The sequence below is a fragment of the Hylaeus volcanicus genome, chromosome 8 (genome assembly GCF_026283585.1).
Source record: "Hylaeus volcanicus isolate JK05 chromosome 8, UHH_iyHylVolc1.0_haploid, whole genome shotgun sequence".
Classification (NCBI taxonomy): Eukaryota; Metazoa; Arthropoda; class Insecta; order Hymenoptera; family Colletidae; genus Hylaeus; species Hylaeus volcanicus.
The window spans coordinates 8485625-8500629 of record NC_071983.1 but is presented as its reverse complement, the minus strand read 5'-3'; the positions used below and the strand labels follow the sequence as shown (position 1 = coordinate 8500629).

At 42.5% G+C, this 15005-nt stretch overlaps 2 protein-coding genes across 5 annotated transcripts in view; one reads left to right on the top strand and one right to left on the bottom strand.

Annotated features, from left to right (window-relative positions):
- Positions 1-7771, top strand: part of LOC128881240 (protein gustavus) — a 100442-nt gene extending 92671 nt beyond the window's left edge. For all 4 annotated transcript variants that reach the window (XM_054132080.1, XM_054132081.1, XM_054132083.1 and 1 more), the window contains 3 exons: positions 1140-1470; positions 1592-1750; positions 1842-7771. In XM_054132080.1, coding sequence (XP_053988055.1) covers positions 1140-1470; positions 1592-1750; positions 1842-1981 — 630 coding nt within the window. In that variant the 3' untranslated portion in view covers positions 1982-7771. The remainder of the gene's footprint in view (positions 1-1139; positions 1471-1591; positions 1751-1841) is intronic.
- LOC128881244 (uncharacterized) lies at positions 5243-12242 on the bottom strand. Its single transcript, XM_054132086.1, has 4 exons — positions 9174-12242; positions 8725-8990; positions 8387-8517; positions 5243-8208 (listed from the first exon to the last, which is right to left on the bottom strand). The coding sequence occupies exons 1-4, from the start codon at positions 9382-9384 to the stop codon at positions 8091-8093; spliced, it is 726 nt and encodes a 241-aa protein (XP_053988061.1). The 5' UTR covers positions 9385-12242; the 3' UTR covers positions 5243-8090.
- Positions 12243-15005: the final 2763 nt, after the last annotated feature.

The window sequence follows — 15005 nt, the reverse complement described above, 5'->3', positions numbered from 1 at the left end:
TCGCAGAGGGGTTTCTAGGCCCCTTGAATTCACTCCAGATAACGTCTGAAACGTTTCGCTTGCGTGTATCTAATAACAATCCAATCTTGCATCGAGTAGGCAGACGAACATGTGGTAAGATCTTATCGATGAACGTTTTATTCCAAAGTCACGCTATACATATGCGTATATGTATATAATTCAACAGTCTCCTTAAATGCACAAGTTTCTCTACGATAAATGAACAGTAACATGATCCGGGATCGGATATCTCGATGAGACAATGCAAATGCAACGATTAAACATTTTTTTTATTATTATCGTTTTTGTTGTAAATCTGTTGCCATCATATTCTTTACATTTTTCTGATTAAAATGAGACCAAACACAACGCAATTCGCAACATATTTACTACAGATTGTCTCACCGAAATAATCCCGGTGTTGGTCGCCATTTTCCCATGTCGTTCCGTCCTCTTCTTCGTTCGCTGTCCTTCTCTACACTCGAAGTTTGTTGGCAAAACATTAGAAGATACAGGATCCACTGAAGAAGGCATGCTAAAACGAACACCCAAAACATTGCACTCGAGGTTTTTATGTGTTTACACTTGACTCCGAGTCGAGCGTCGAACGTAGAAAAGGACAGATAGCGAAAGAGAAAGAGGTCAGAAGCGTATCAATCGGTTCAGATCATATTACACCGGTGGTCGGGGCTACTACGGGCGAAACTACGGGCAAAAGAAATATGAATGGGCTGGCAGCGGGAGGGTGGGTATCTCAGAGACATACAGTGTCCCAGCCTAAGTTATGCGGAGCTCTAACTCCAAAACTATCGGCCGAATGCAAAATTTCAAATATGGACATTGCATGGTAAAATGGGGCTCACGTTTCAGCGAGAAGTAATTTTTGTTAACTTTGTCATTTAACGAGATATGATAGTCAAGTTTCGTTTTTCAAATGGAAAGTCAACATGAGCACCACTAGATTCTATAGTCTATCCAAATATCTCAATTAGCACATTCGATTAGTCGCTATAGTACACTTGCAAAAGAATTACAACCGCGAGGGGTTGGCACACCGTAACGATGGTGTAATTTGAAATAAGATCGTTCGAGTGGGCGAGAAGGTCGCTGTAATCGAACGCTCTCTTCCTATTTCGCAGGACGATGACAAGTTGACGTTTCACCGACATCCCGTGGCGCAGAGTACAGACTGCATCAGAGGGAAGGTAGGATACACGAAGGGCATGCACGTCTGGGAACTGTACTGGAGCACGAGGCAACGAGGCACGCACGCAGTAGTAGGCGTCGCGACGGCGGACGCACCTCTCCACAGTGTCGGATACCAGAGCCTAGTTGGCAACAACGAGCTCAGCTGGGGCTGGGACCTCGGCAGGAACAAGCTTCTTCACGATTCGAAAAACACCAGCGGTGTCACGTATCCTGCCCTCCTCAAGCCTGACGAAACTTTTATCGTTCCTGATAAATTTCTCGGTGAGTCGCACGAGTTTTTCCACGCTAGGAAGGAAATTACCATTGGTCTCGAAAATATTCGTGACCAGTTATTGTACGTAAAGGTCAGCGTCTAATTCGAAAATCTATTATTTTCTTACAGTGGTCTTGGACATGGACGAAGGCACGTTAGCCTTCGTCGTAGACGGCCAGTACCTTGGAGTCGCGTTCAGAGGCCTTAAAGGCAGGAAGCTGCATCCTATCGTGTCCGCTGTATGGGGGCACTGCGAGATTACGATGAAATACATCGGTGGTCTTGATCGTGAGTATACGTTGGCATTATTAGTAAAATTTTATCTTACTTAACTTTAGGTGATTGCTAACGCCAAGGTTTTTTTTTTTTATTGTTTTAGCGGAACCTCTGCCACTCATGGATCTCTGTCGAAGAGTAATACGCCAACGAATCGGCAAGCACAGGCTGGAAGAGAAAATTCAGGAGCTGAACCTGCCACAGGCGGTAAAGACTTATCTTTTGTATCGTGACAGGAGGTAACCACCGAGTGATATCTCTGAAAAAGCTACCACGATTACGACTGTGAACACCACCGCGCTATTATATCGATGCCACCACGACGCACAGGGGAACGCCCGCTACCCCGTCACATGCCACCGAGCACAACAGCCCATAAGCCGCTTGCACGATCTATGGTGTTTGAATCTGTGTCAGGATAGAACGAGACGAGCACGATCGTCGTCGTCATCGTTGTCGTCTTCATCTTCGTCGCCATCGTTGTCGTTTTCATCTTCGTCGTCATCTCCGTCGGCGACGTCATCATCGTTGACTAGGTCTACCACTTCGCCGTTGCTGTTGTCATCTTCGTTGTTAACTTGATCGTTGTTATCATTTTTGGACACCACTGGACGATTGTTACGCGTAGGAAACACAACCGTTACGCGGAATACTCACACACTCGGATCCGCGCGCGAGCCGTATTGGGGACTAGCAAATATTATTTAGGTGATATTGTTGTTTTGTGTTATTTCGATACGATAAAAGTCGTGATGAAGCCTTTATTAATTGTTATATTAACCAGCGGACGATGCGGTACCTCTATATTTTTTTCTTTTTTTTTTTTGGTAGCTTTCGCGCATCTCGCTCGGCGTTGCTATTGTTTCTTTTTTTCTTTTTTCTTTAAGTTTTGTCGCATTGTTAGAACGTTTGTGCTTGGAAGATTAAGCAAGAGGGGAAGAGGATATGGAAACAGGAAGAAATAAAACGACTGGATCACGTACGAATGATCATGTATAATGAGCATGTATAAATGCGTACAAGTGGCACGGGTGAAATGAAAATTTTAAGAAAATGATCGCAAATATCTACAACGCTTCGCACAGTTGGCCAGTAAAAACGTTAGACTTAGTCGAGTCTGGAGGTTGAATACGGGTGATCTTTTGATTATTAGTCAACAACAATGGGTAGCGGGCTCGTTCTAGTCCGCTCGCTGAGCTAACGGATAACGAAAACGGGCACCACGTAGTCAAGAATTCTGAAAGAAGAAAAGAATCGACGAAACTGCGAGGGAATGGACGATCAAGATACACACGAAGCAAGACACTTAATATTAAACGAACTACTAAGAAAACGAAAACAAAATGTGTATAGTGACAAGAAAGCCAAGCTGGCTGAACAGCCATCTTCCGATAGACTCATTTTTCAAGTATTTTTTAAGCATGTTTAGATATAACGAAGTACAGTGGTGTGCGCGAATCGTGGACGGACACGAACGAAAAAAGAGAACGACAAAAGATGGTATTCGTTGACTAACGCGTCTCCAATTTTTTTTCCTTCTTTTTTAATTAATCGGTCGAGTCCTCGAAATCCGCGTGCATTGCGGCTAGAAACTATTATCGAATGACGTTTAGTGAAATAGAAGGAAGGCAGACATTTGCGAAATTTTCATGTACCGCGATATGTGCAAAACTTCGATTGCCCTCGCTAGAAGAAACGCCTCGATCAGATCGAACAAGGGAGTAAGCGAAAGATGCATGAAAACTGAATTACCTCGGTCACGTTAATTAAAGTAACAAATAAAGACTAGACGTGTCCAGCTAAACGACAGGGCGTGCGACTGAATACGGGCATTGGCAGAATATATTCCAAACATGAAAATAAAACTGTCGGGAAAATAACCCACGACGTACATAGTATCGACTCAAATCACAACGACGAATTCCGATGATCACAATGATGGTGATGATGATGGTAATAATGATAATGATGATGATAATGATGATGATGATGATGATGATGATGATGATGATGATAAAGATGATTAATAATGATGATAGTAAACGATTATATCGGGCGTGTTGCTACCTATACTATTAGCATGACAAATTATGACTGGTCCCTAGTAACTCTTTACTCTTACGTTTGTCGCTTAGGTTTAATGATAATGCCGATAACGGCGATGTCGATTTGTACATAGGGTATAATTATAGTAATGATAATAATAATAATATGTATCGGTACAACGATATGAATGTATATGCGGGTGGTGATTGTATCCAAGACCATACGTACGATCCGAATGCGAGAAAAGTAGAGTAAAATTGAATCGCGAGCATGCGTTAACGCAAAGATACAACAGAGAAAGAAAACAAAACATTTTAGATCCGTTTACGTTCATCACCGTAGCTATTCTTTCATTTCACTCTCCCTCCCAGAAACGACCGGATGTGTTTCTTGCTGATACCACGCATTGCTGTTCATTCTCCTCGATCGAGTTCCCGGGGACTCGCGTATTCAGAACGCGTCTTCCAAAATTGTCGTAACATCGGGACGTTATCGTTCCTTTTTAACGATATTTTCTTTATTTTTATACATACATACGTACATACATGAATATATTGACGTATGTATATATATATATACATATATAAAAATGAAACGTGCCATAGTCACGCATTTAACAATGTGTTTGATTTCACGAGTCGAAACGTACGAAGTTTTGATAACGTTTTCAAAAACACGCGTATACAGACACACGTTTTTGCAATCGGCAGCCACGCACTACACGATGATTCTGCGACCCGCAATACGCACACCCAAGTGCTGTCTATTTAGCAATGTTCATTACGTTTTCCTCGAGATTCTCCGGCCGAGCTAAGCGATCCACTCGATGTCGGGAGAGAATAGATTAAGATTTGTGGTCAGTGGATACAAAAAAAAAACGATTAATAAACTAAAAATGGAGGAGAGAGAAAGATGGAGAGATACGCGAGAACGAACGAGCGTCGTGAGGACGAAGTTCTCATCGTGTGTGGCGAGTGAAACGCGCGTCGACGCTCGTCGAGCGATTCGAAAATAGTTACAGGCGATCGCAGATGACCCCCGTGACAATGTATTTATCGCGGTCACGCTATCGTCGTGAACGAATAAACATTATTTCGGAGTACCACTCGCGTTCGTAGGAAAAATAGAATGAATGCTTTTCGAGCACGGCGCGAATGTCGCGCGATACGAAATGCAAAGAATCCACGAATAGAAATATAAATTGTGCAAGATGAAACGAGACTTGTAGTGCCAGAAAGATCACAGTTTTCGAGCATGCGTATCGAAAATTCTCTATCCAGATTTTGTTAAACTTCGATTATGGATGAAGCAAACTATATAGACGACTATCGTTTGTTCGGTGGTCGAAATGAGTCGCACGACGATTAACAGTTTGTTTCTTTTTCAAACGTATCGTTGCGTGTAATTGTACAATATCGACACAGGAAAATCTGGATTTCTTTTATTATTTTCAATAAGCACTCTTGGTCGCTGTTTTTGATCATGCATGCGTGAAAAATGTGGCCAGTCTTGCGTCACGGAGTCTGATACAGATTATGAGAATAATAGACACCGTGTACACACACGCGTGTTTCGAAAGACGCAAAACACAAATAAGATTCACCCGCTCAAAGACGTTTTCATTTCTTTTAGCATTCTTCGCTGCAATCGCCTCGCGTTGTATCTTTAATCTTCTCTACGGGGACTATTTCACGATAATCGGATCACCTATATTTTCTTTGTTCATAGCTCGCGTGTCACGTTCCAAGTATGAAATAGAAATAAAAGAGGTAAATAATGTTTAGAATGTTGTACATATTATTAATTAATGATTAATATTATTATTATTATTATTGTATCGACTCAATAGTTTAATTGATTGATCGATTGTATCGTGTTGGTCGGCACATTTGTGGATTCAGTTTTTGTACGGTTGGAAAATCTATAAAATATGGAGTCCAAGACTTCCTGTTGCTTCGAATCGCGTCGACGATCGAACGTAAGATCGATCAATTACACCGAATAAAGCAAGTAAAAAATAAAGAAACGTGTTTTTATACCGCCGCGGACTCGCGTTGTGTCCTCGACTGTTTTATCGTTTATAAATTTTGGATTTATTCGTTTTAATTTTTATTCTATTTATGTCACGATGTGTTATTTTATTTTTATTACTATTTTTTTTCCTTCTTTTTTTTTTACTAGGACGAACGAGTTTCCGTTGAAAACTGCGAGATTCTCCTATTTTTTGTTTTATATCTGTTAACGTTTGATCGAGGCCTTCGCCGTCGAATTCGGTTTCTTTTATTCGAATAATGTTTCCCGTTGGGTCTCCCAACAAAAAATAATAACAGAAGGAGGTTTATTTACGTTTAAAACGAAAACTTTTTTTTAATGTATTGACATCGATCCCTCGAACGAAAGCAAATTTTTATTCGATTGTTTTTATATAATTTAAGTAAGCGGACACGCGATGGATCGAGAAGATTTTCGACACGAATGCCAAGCCGATGAATTCGATCGATCGATCGATCGTGGCAAAATAAATGCAAACGTTGGCTCGCGATCACCTAAAGAAAAACGCGAAGACGTTCGATTCGTTCGTATCCGTCGCAAAGAACGTTTAGAAACGGAGAGACATGGAGACGAGACGAGAATTTCAAAACGTAGATGTTTCGAAGTACTTTCCGTGAACTGCCTGCCGCCTGTTTGTGCAAACTACGTTGCCTCGACAAATGCGTCTAATTTATTGACGATACGATAATTAGCAGGTCTTTTAAGCTGCGTGCATGCAAGTGATAAAAGAAAGAAAGATGTTTCATGCAATGTGTGTGCGTGTGTATGCGTCCTTAAGAGAGAGTAAGTGTGAAAGAACCGAGCAAACAAAAGATGAATGCGAGAGGGAAAGACGGACGAACAAAAAAAAAAAAAATGCGAGCGCATCTGTCACCGGACAGTCCTCGACGGAAATTCATTCTTTTTCTTCGAGCGCGAGAAATGAATCGTTCTTTTCCCCAAAATTTGAATTTAGTGAATTCTCTAGCGCGATTTACGGGACGGAAAAGCACGATTTATTTGCGAAGAGAACATATGTAGTTTCCACTATAAGAAACGCGAAGAGAAAGATCGTTTAACGCTGAACTGGGCAATGGTACCCTTACAACGCGTCGAAGTCACCCAAGCTAACCCAGAATGAATTAATTCGCGAAGATTGCGTGAATTATTCGCTGTATAATTTTCTTCTCTAATCAAACACCGAAATTGTAGATTTTCTATCGCAAAAATAAACGAAGGTCAAATGTCACCCCCTTAATAAATCACAGCTAAAGGACTGACGAATAGTTCCAATGGTATCGGATATACAGTGTTAAACGTAGACACGAATTTCCAAGATCACGTCCGGTCCAGCTTGCAAGCGTGCCTCGCGAAACATTCTTTTCCCTTGTGTTTCTTTTCCCTTAAGCCTGGACTATTTCCAACGAGCGATCTCACGTCTATTTAAGCATAAGTTTACCGAGTTTAGCGTGGTATTGCTGTATAGCGGCGAGTGAACGCGAAGAATTTATAAATATGTAATGCCTTAATGTTATATCGATAATAATATGGATAGCGTTACTGTATAATTAGTTGTGACTGGAGGAGGTCGACGTGGGTCGAAACGATGAAAACGAAGAGGAGAAAGGTATTTCACGATGGTGACGAATATAAACGAACGAAACCGACTGAATAAAAGCTGAAAAAAAAAACCACAAAATGATACAAACGTAACAGACAAAGTAAACAAAAGGGAGTGCAGTACGCGCGGTCGTTTGTCTCCATTCTGTTCGTGATTTGATATTTTTTTATAATTCCGACGACGAGAAAGAACGATTGGAGAAAAAGAGAGTGTAAATGGAGCGTGTATAGAGCGGACTGCTATCTAAAATAGTTCAGGCTAGATGTCGATGTTTGTAGCGGATAAAGAACAAAAAAACAGCGTATTGTAATTAAAATTAAAAGTCATTAATACTGCCCGCATTTTTATTAGTCCGGCGATTGTGATCCAACGTCCCGAGCCATCGATATTTTCGACGCATCCAACCTCATCGCTCGGTTCTTCGTGACATCGATTGGCGGTACTTTAAGCTTATATATTCAAGGTGTCGATAATTCATGGATCAAGATTTGAACTATCTAGGGTAATTGATTTTTAAAATTGTTACCAAAGAAAATACTTTATTTCCACTGTCAATAAGGAAAAGAACTTGTTACGTTAACATTCTCTTTTATTTTGAGTTTTAGTCGATCGTTGCTCGCATCCCGTTACATTCTTGAAATTCGAACACAGCAGTCACTTGCAGTCCCTATAAAGCACGTCGCAATCCTCGTCACGAATCCCAGCCTCGCCTGCGTCCTCCACCAGACGATCCCAACCAGAAGTCGATTTCAGCGATTTCCCGACGGTACGTCTGAAAAGATATGACCATCCAATGCTTCCAAGGAACGAGAGAAGATGTACCAATTCGACCCGAATGCTGATACCAGGTGTAAGAGTAGTGTTCTTTTTTTTTCAATTGCCTTGCAATGTTAAATTTGTTACAGCGAAAACAGCCCTGGAGACAACAGTAACGGTAAAGTGGAACTCACGTTAAGTATTTAGCTAGTATCTTGCCGGTGACCCCAAACGCTTTCGAGAGCTTTCGATTTTCCAAGCAGACCGTTTTCTGGATGCAACGTACCCTGGCATCGTCGTTGAGAACGTCTTTCTGTTCAGGGCTCTGAAAACAGCAGATGAAAGGACCCGAAGTTAACTCTTCTTCGAATAATAGGAAAAATAAGGGTCAGTCGTATCCTTCGAAAATTTTCATTCGAATTATTTATTATATTTAATTCCTTTAAGACCGTATTACCTCGAAGCAAACATCAACCTCTGTCACTCGAGGTTGAATCGTAGAGGGTTAGAAAAATCATAAAAATCGACCTACCACTGAGTTAAAATCGTAAGCAGCATAGATGTCTCTCTTCTCTCTGCCCGATAATACCTCCGTCAAGTCTCTCCGTTTCGTAGCCGCTATCGTGTTCGTTATTACCGCGAATAACAACAGCAAACCGATGAAACTAACGATCATGAGTTGCTTCGACGATGGTCCAACCGAGTGATCGATGGAGTGCGCCATCGGATACCCGAAATATGGATGTTCGTAAACGTACGGAAGGTCACTTCTGTGATCGATGAACGTTCTCTGAGGCGCTAAAATACGTGACCCCATTAAAAACTGCATAGTTCGTTCCCTCTTCCGTTCTTGCCCCTTTAACCCCTGCGCAACTGTGTACTCTAAACTCTGGATTGATGTCTCTTTTATATCGCCTTTCTTTCAAGACTTTCCTATTTGCAAAGAGTTAATAATCAAGGAAAGGGGAGACAGAACTTTACCGTGAACAAAATGATTCATCGACGCGGTCAGAGGTCGTGCAAGAGTCTCTCCAGGTCGCGCCAGATCCGATCGAACAGAGGGTTCGAATCTTTCCGACGATGAGCCATTTTCCACGAGCGGATATATCATCGACGTGGTATCCTGAGCGGCGATCAACGCTGCAATCGTACTCATGATTGGTAGAACTCTCGTATCGAGAACAAGAATCATTTTTTCCGTTATATATTTAGAAAGATCCACTGTACACACTCGTACGTTATCTCGAGGAACGGATGAATCGCGACACGCGACTGACAGAAGCTTGAGGATGCACTGTGGACTTTAAGAAGGTAGACGAAAGACTTCGTGACGTCGTCGATTCGATCCGAGCGAGTCGGCGAAAAAAGTGGCAGCCAATTTGAGAAATTGCGCGACCATTATTCGGCTCGCCGAAGTATGGCTGCCTCTATAGTGAAAACGTTAGACCAGGTCTATCCTCGGAACAGCCCGCAAACTGTACTCCGGGGCTCGTAATGGGTGTAGAGTCGGTTCACCGTGTCGCGGATGAATCTTTCGAATCTCTCTATGTGATTTCATACATCACAGAACGTGGCGTTCTGCGGGTGACTTTCCCCACGTTAAGTTGACTGAAAAGAAAAAAGCACGCGAAGACAGCTATATCGCGTTAAGAACCGCGCAGGGTTCTTTCATGGGCCGTGGTCGCAGCCCACGCTTCTTTTCTTTCTATTTGTGACGCTCGACGCGTTAATAATTGAAAGTCAGAGCAGACTCGCGACGTCCATACGACTCGCAATCGCGTGGCACCGACGCAAAGACGTTTGACACGCACGCAAAACACAGCGGCGAGCTCACCCGGAACAAAGGGTTGCCTGATTTCCAGCGCGTAAAGAAGAGAAAAGCGTGTTTGATGTAAATGTTCGACGAACAGGCGGGGCGAGGAGCTGGGCAAATCGGTTGGTTAGGCTGGCTGCTGAATCCAAGGGGTTGCTATGGCAATGGGACGGTGGTCGACGGTAACGAGGAGGGGACAGAGGGCCGTTGCCTAGAGGGTTCGTCTGTCTGGAGCCCTTCTAAAGGGGATGATATTCTTCGCTCTGTCTGGCTGGCTGGCTGACGCTCGTTTTACGGCGAGTCAGCTGTTTCGACGCCGAGCTATGATTTTCTCGGCAGGCCTTCACTTGGTCAGATTAAGCCGCCCTTATCGGTTCGCAAGTTCCTTATCCTCTACTGGATATGTTCGTCTGTTACAGGAAGTTACAAAATAGGAAACTTCATCCCCTCGAAGCTTGTACCATGACTTTTCTAACACGTTTTCGTTTCTGTCTTTAAGTATAAGTTCCTTGAAACGCTTTTCATCTCCTTGCAAAATGAAAGATGAAGCTCACTCTGGAGTGACGAAGAAATTTATGGTTACGCTGGCAACCGGTTAAGCAAAAGTTTGCGAATTCCCCTGACGGTCGTGAAATAAGTCCAACGTGACATCTTGTTGAAAGACTGCATCGTCGACAAGATTAATAAGAAAGACTCTCCACGGACCGGTAGTAACAACTTCCAACGAGCAATGACAATCTTTCTAACTTTTCTGCCTTGCTGTCGTAGCTGGAAGAGAAATCCCGTGGCACCATAGATGTAACAGCTCTCGATACCAACAGAAAATTATTAGTCCGCTCGTTTCAACCTACTTCTGGAATCGTTTCACCAACAATCCCTTCGCGGTCTACGAAATACCGCGCCACAGATAAACACAGATCGCTCGTTAGCTTGGTATCTCGTATCGATGCCAATTATTCTCACGGCGGAGTTTCTACCCTAGATGATACGTTTCCCTCGTCTAGCGAAGCGTGCGATATCCTTGGGACTGCGCTTCTTTTAAACCAACCTGGAAAATGGAACGTCTATGTACCCCAGATTATAAATAACTACCGTATGTTGCATTTTTTTATAGACCGTACTGAAGGCGAACCACAACCTCGCGATATTTTGAGGATACACGATAATCATCAGCAACCGATAACTGTTTGCAACTGTCTCCTCAAAATTATCAATCAATAAAAATGTGGAACTTCAATTTTATCGAAAACAAACCAAAGTAGGTAGAACCCAAAAGACAGGGCACGAAGGATGAAAGAACAGGAAATTGTGTCTCATTGGAAGCCGTACGACTCTTTTACGCGTTTCCTATTATTCAGAATGACAAGATAGACCAGACGTAACACAGACTTATTTCTAGGAGGATACCGCGGTATAGCGTTCGTCGCGCTAGGCCTCTTTAGCTGCAATCGAGTGTCCTTCGGCGATACAATTCTCTTTACACAAAGCAGACGGTCTGGCGTCGAGAGGACCGTCGAGATGACTCTTCTTGGACGTTGCCAGTTTATTGCGAACAATAAAACCCGGGGTTATTTTTTTTTTTTTTTTTCTTTAGAGCTGACTACGTATCGGGGTCACATCAATAGACACGGCGCGTAAACGAGCCGCGCGGTTTCACGCCAACGCGACGCGAGCGAAGATTGTATTTTTAGCCGCCTTTTACATTGGTGCCGTTCTGCGGCCGAACACCGTGCTGGCTGATTTTTTTTATCACGGTCCAATCGAAACGCCCTGGCCCGCAATCAGAGCTTCGTTAGGAGCCCTTTATACCGACGAGCGACGCCGACGCGATTCGGCGTCGCGGGTCGTGACTTTCATTCACGTCAGAATACGGACGAGTATACCTAACATAAAACACACGAACACAGTATTTTTAGTCGTTCACTTTTGTTCCTGATATACAGAATGGTGACTCTGACTTCTTAGCAAACACTCTAGCATATGGACCGTAATATTGGAAGCATACAAAGAATGAACCAACCGAACCATGCTTACAAATCGTAGCAAAGGTAGTAGTACGTTTACTTTGAGACTTTACCAGAAGAAAAAATAAGTCGCATCGTTATTAGGACGTATGTTCTTATTTTAACACGTTGATCGCCACGTCACTCATATACAGTGAGTCCCATAAATATTCGTACCCCCTATCTCTATTGAAGAAAGTTTAAATTAAATGGTAGGTTTGATGTTTCCAAGTGTATGTTTATATATATATATATATGTTGATGTGTATATAGATATATACATGTATAAAATTATTCATATACATATTTATAATGAAAAATTCATTTGGTAATATCAAAACTATTACTTAATGTAGTCAAACTTTCTTCGATAGACATAGAGGGTACGAATATTTATGGGATTGATTGTTTGTATGACAGTGCTTTTCATTGGAGAACTAAAGAAATTAATTCTGAAAGTTAGTTGTCAAAGAAAATGAATTTGAATGAAATACTTGTTGAGCAATCGATGTGTTAAGGGTAATAATAATTTTCATTTGAAAGTTTCTGGCAGACTCCTAGTACAAAGGGCCATAAAGTGAAATCTTACAATACATCTGCTGTTGCGATAGGACTAGTTTTTCTCCCCGTAAACAGAGCCCGCAATTACTTTTTCCGTTGTCTTTTTGGTCGAACGTCGCATATGTATCCAGCGCGAGGTGGTCGTGATTTCAGGACCGCGGTTACCGTGTAGAATTAATGGACAATTCTTGTCTGTTGCGTTTTCCCGAGACCGTCGAGTGCTAGATTCGTTGCTTGTTAAATTTCAGGTGCAAGAAATACTCGTGTTTTTTTGCGGGACTCGGGTCCGTGTGTACGCTGCTTAATTAATTGGAGAGTTTTTCGTATCGTGTCTGACCCGTGCCGGGCTCTACTACTTGCTGGCACGCAACCAGCTCGTGTTGCCTCGACGAGTGATCGCCGCAGAACATTTTGTTGACGGTTTTAAGGACTGTCTGTTAAAGGGTTACGTTGCCCGTTACGTTTAAAGTACGCAGGACTACTTACACGAACATTCAATTATAGAGAAAGAAAGAACAAAATTTAACGTTTAAAAAGATTACCAACATCGTCGAACAATACTAGGAACGTTATTATACACCAATTTATTTAACAAGTTTGATGTTAACTGAAGTTAAATCGCTAATAATCATTAGTAGTTGATGCGACTCTAAACTTGTATTTGAAAACAAAAATCGAATTTAAAAAATTGTTTTTAGCACGGTATTCTGCACGTATTAAATTACAAAAGAGGATCGGATGACATTGAAAGATCTATTCGGATCAGCTCGTCTTCGGAAATCCTACGAAGCCGAGAAATCTCGATGATTCCGCCTCCGACCTGTTTACCTTCTCCTCGAAATCTTAGGAGGACTTTCCTATTTCTTGGATTATGCTGGTTTGGATCTGAATCTCTTCGAGCGCAAACACTGCGCGTTTTCAACCTATTTGAACATTCCTACCGTAGTCACAATACTAATTACGTATCGATTGGTACTCCCACGTTTCACCAGCGTTGCAAGTACCTTCTTCAGGATTCAAATGACAACCTGACATCAATACGATATCAGCTGTGAAAGCCTTGAATATTTTACTCGTTGATTCAATGTTTGACATTGTATTAAAATCAATACCAGCTTGAGAAACGCGCAGAAAATTCGTTTGTTCTCGGTAAATAGTGTCGCGTTATTTTTCAGGAGGACCAGCGAGTCCGTGCTCTTTCGTTTCGCTTCCCAGGGCAATGGTTCGTCGAGAGTTATCGTGGAACGTGTTTAATATGCGGAACGACGTGCTTGCTTTAATATCGCGCGTCCTGGTACTCGGAACTTCCCGAACACTCAAACGATGAACACGTTCTCCTCCTGAATTAACGGGACGAGCGTGCATCGCGAAACGATACCGTCTGTCCAAGCTTTCGTAACTATGCGCATCTTTAAAACGTTGACCCGACCAGGCATTCGTTTTGGAAACCCTCGAAACGTTTCATCGATCTCGCAGCTGCAACGGCGAACCTTGTAACAATTTCTTCTGTCCACAGTGGAGTTCCCCAGCGAATCGGAACTTAAAGAGACCGACCAACGTCGCGTTTCTTTGGATCAACGTTCGAGACCCACGATGATACATCACCAGTGAATAATGGGCGAGGATCTTTCGAGAGAAACCGTAATAACTTTCCATACGCGGAGACATTTTTAAACGGAAGGAGAAATCAATACACGCTGTCAGGTAATACGCGAAGCCAGAGCATTCGTTTTTTAACCCTTTGCGCCCGTGAGGTGACTCTCGATCGCATCTTAACGTGATGCAGTAGCTCGAGAGGCGACTCTCGGCAGCCACTAGGTTCGACGCAGTAAACCAAGCAACAATAGAGTTTGCTTAGGTTTAATTTCCTTGGAACTCGAAGTGTCAATAAAACGATTGTTGGTGAGGTAAAGGTGGCCTGATTTTCAAGTCTCAAATTAGTTTGTTTGAAGCAATCTAAGCTTAGCATTCGTGGCAATAGAATGCTGAGAAAGCATCTCGAGTTGCTGGTAGATACCAGAAAGAAGGCCTCGAGTGCAAAGGGTTAATAAGCGCATTTCCTCTTCTTCGATGTTATCTCTCACGCCAAATGATTTCACGAGGATTGACAACGAATTCTAACTAATCTTTGCGATGGTCGACGAAAACCGACGTAATCCGTAGCGATTGGTGTACAGAGATAGTGTTTAACGATAAACGAAAAAAAGTATAGGTCGTTGCGACTTTATATCTCGTCGAACGCCACCTTTCACCCCGTTGTTAAGCGAAACGTTAATTGGCGCGCTAATCGATGAAAGACTCACCTTCCGCCCCCTCGATTTTTCTCGTTCTTTCTTCGTTGCCGTCCGGTCAACGCGACCCGCTCCCTTCCGCGTGGCGTAATTCTACCGCGTCGACATTTTCGACTTCGTTTCTTCGCTAATACCTTCGATGACT

Excerpts from the sequence above, each read along its gene's own strand:
- LOC128881244 (XM_054132086.1), bottom strand. The coding sequence starts at position 9,384 with ATGATTCTTGTTCTCGATACGAGAGTTCTACCAATCATGAGTACGATT. Across the intron at positions 8,991-9,173 it reads GATGAATCATTTTGTTCACG|CGCCTCAGAGAACGTTCATC; the intron begins GTAAAGTTCTGT and ends CACGTATTTTAG. Across the intron at positions 8,518-8,724 it reads CTTACGATTTTAACTCAGTG|AGCCCTGAACAGAAAGACGT; the intron begins GTAGGTCGATTT and ends TGCTGTTTTCAG.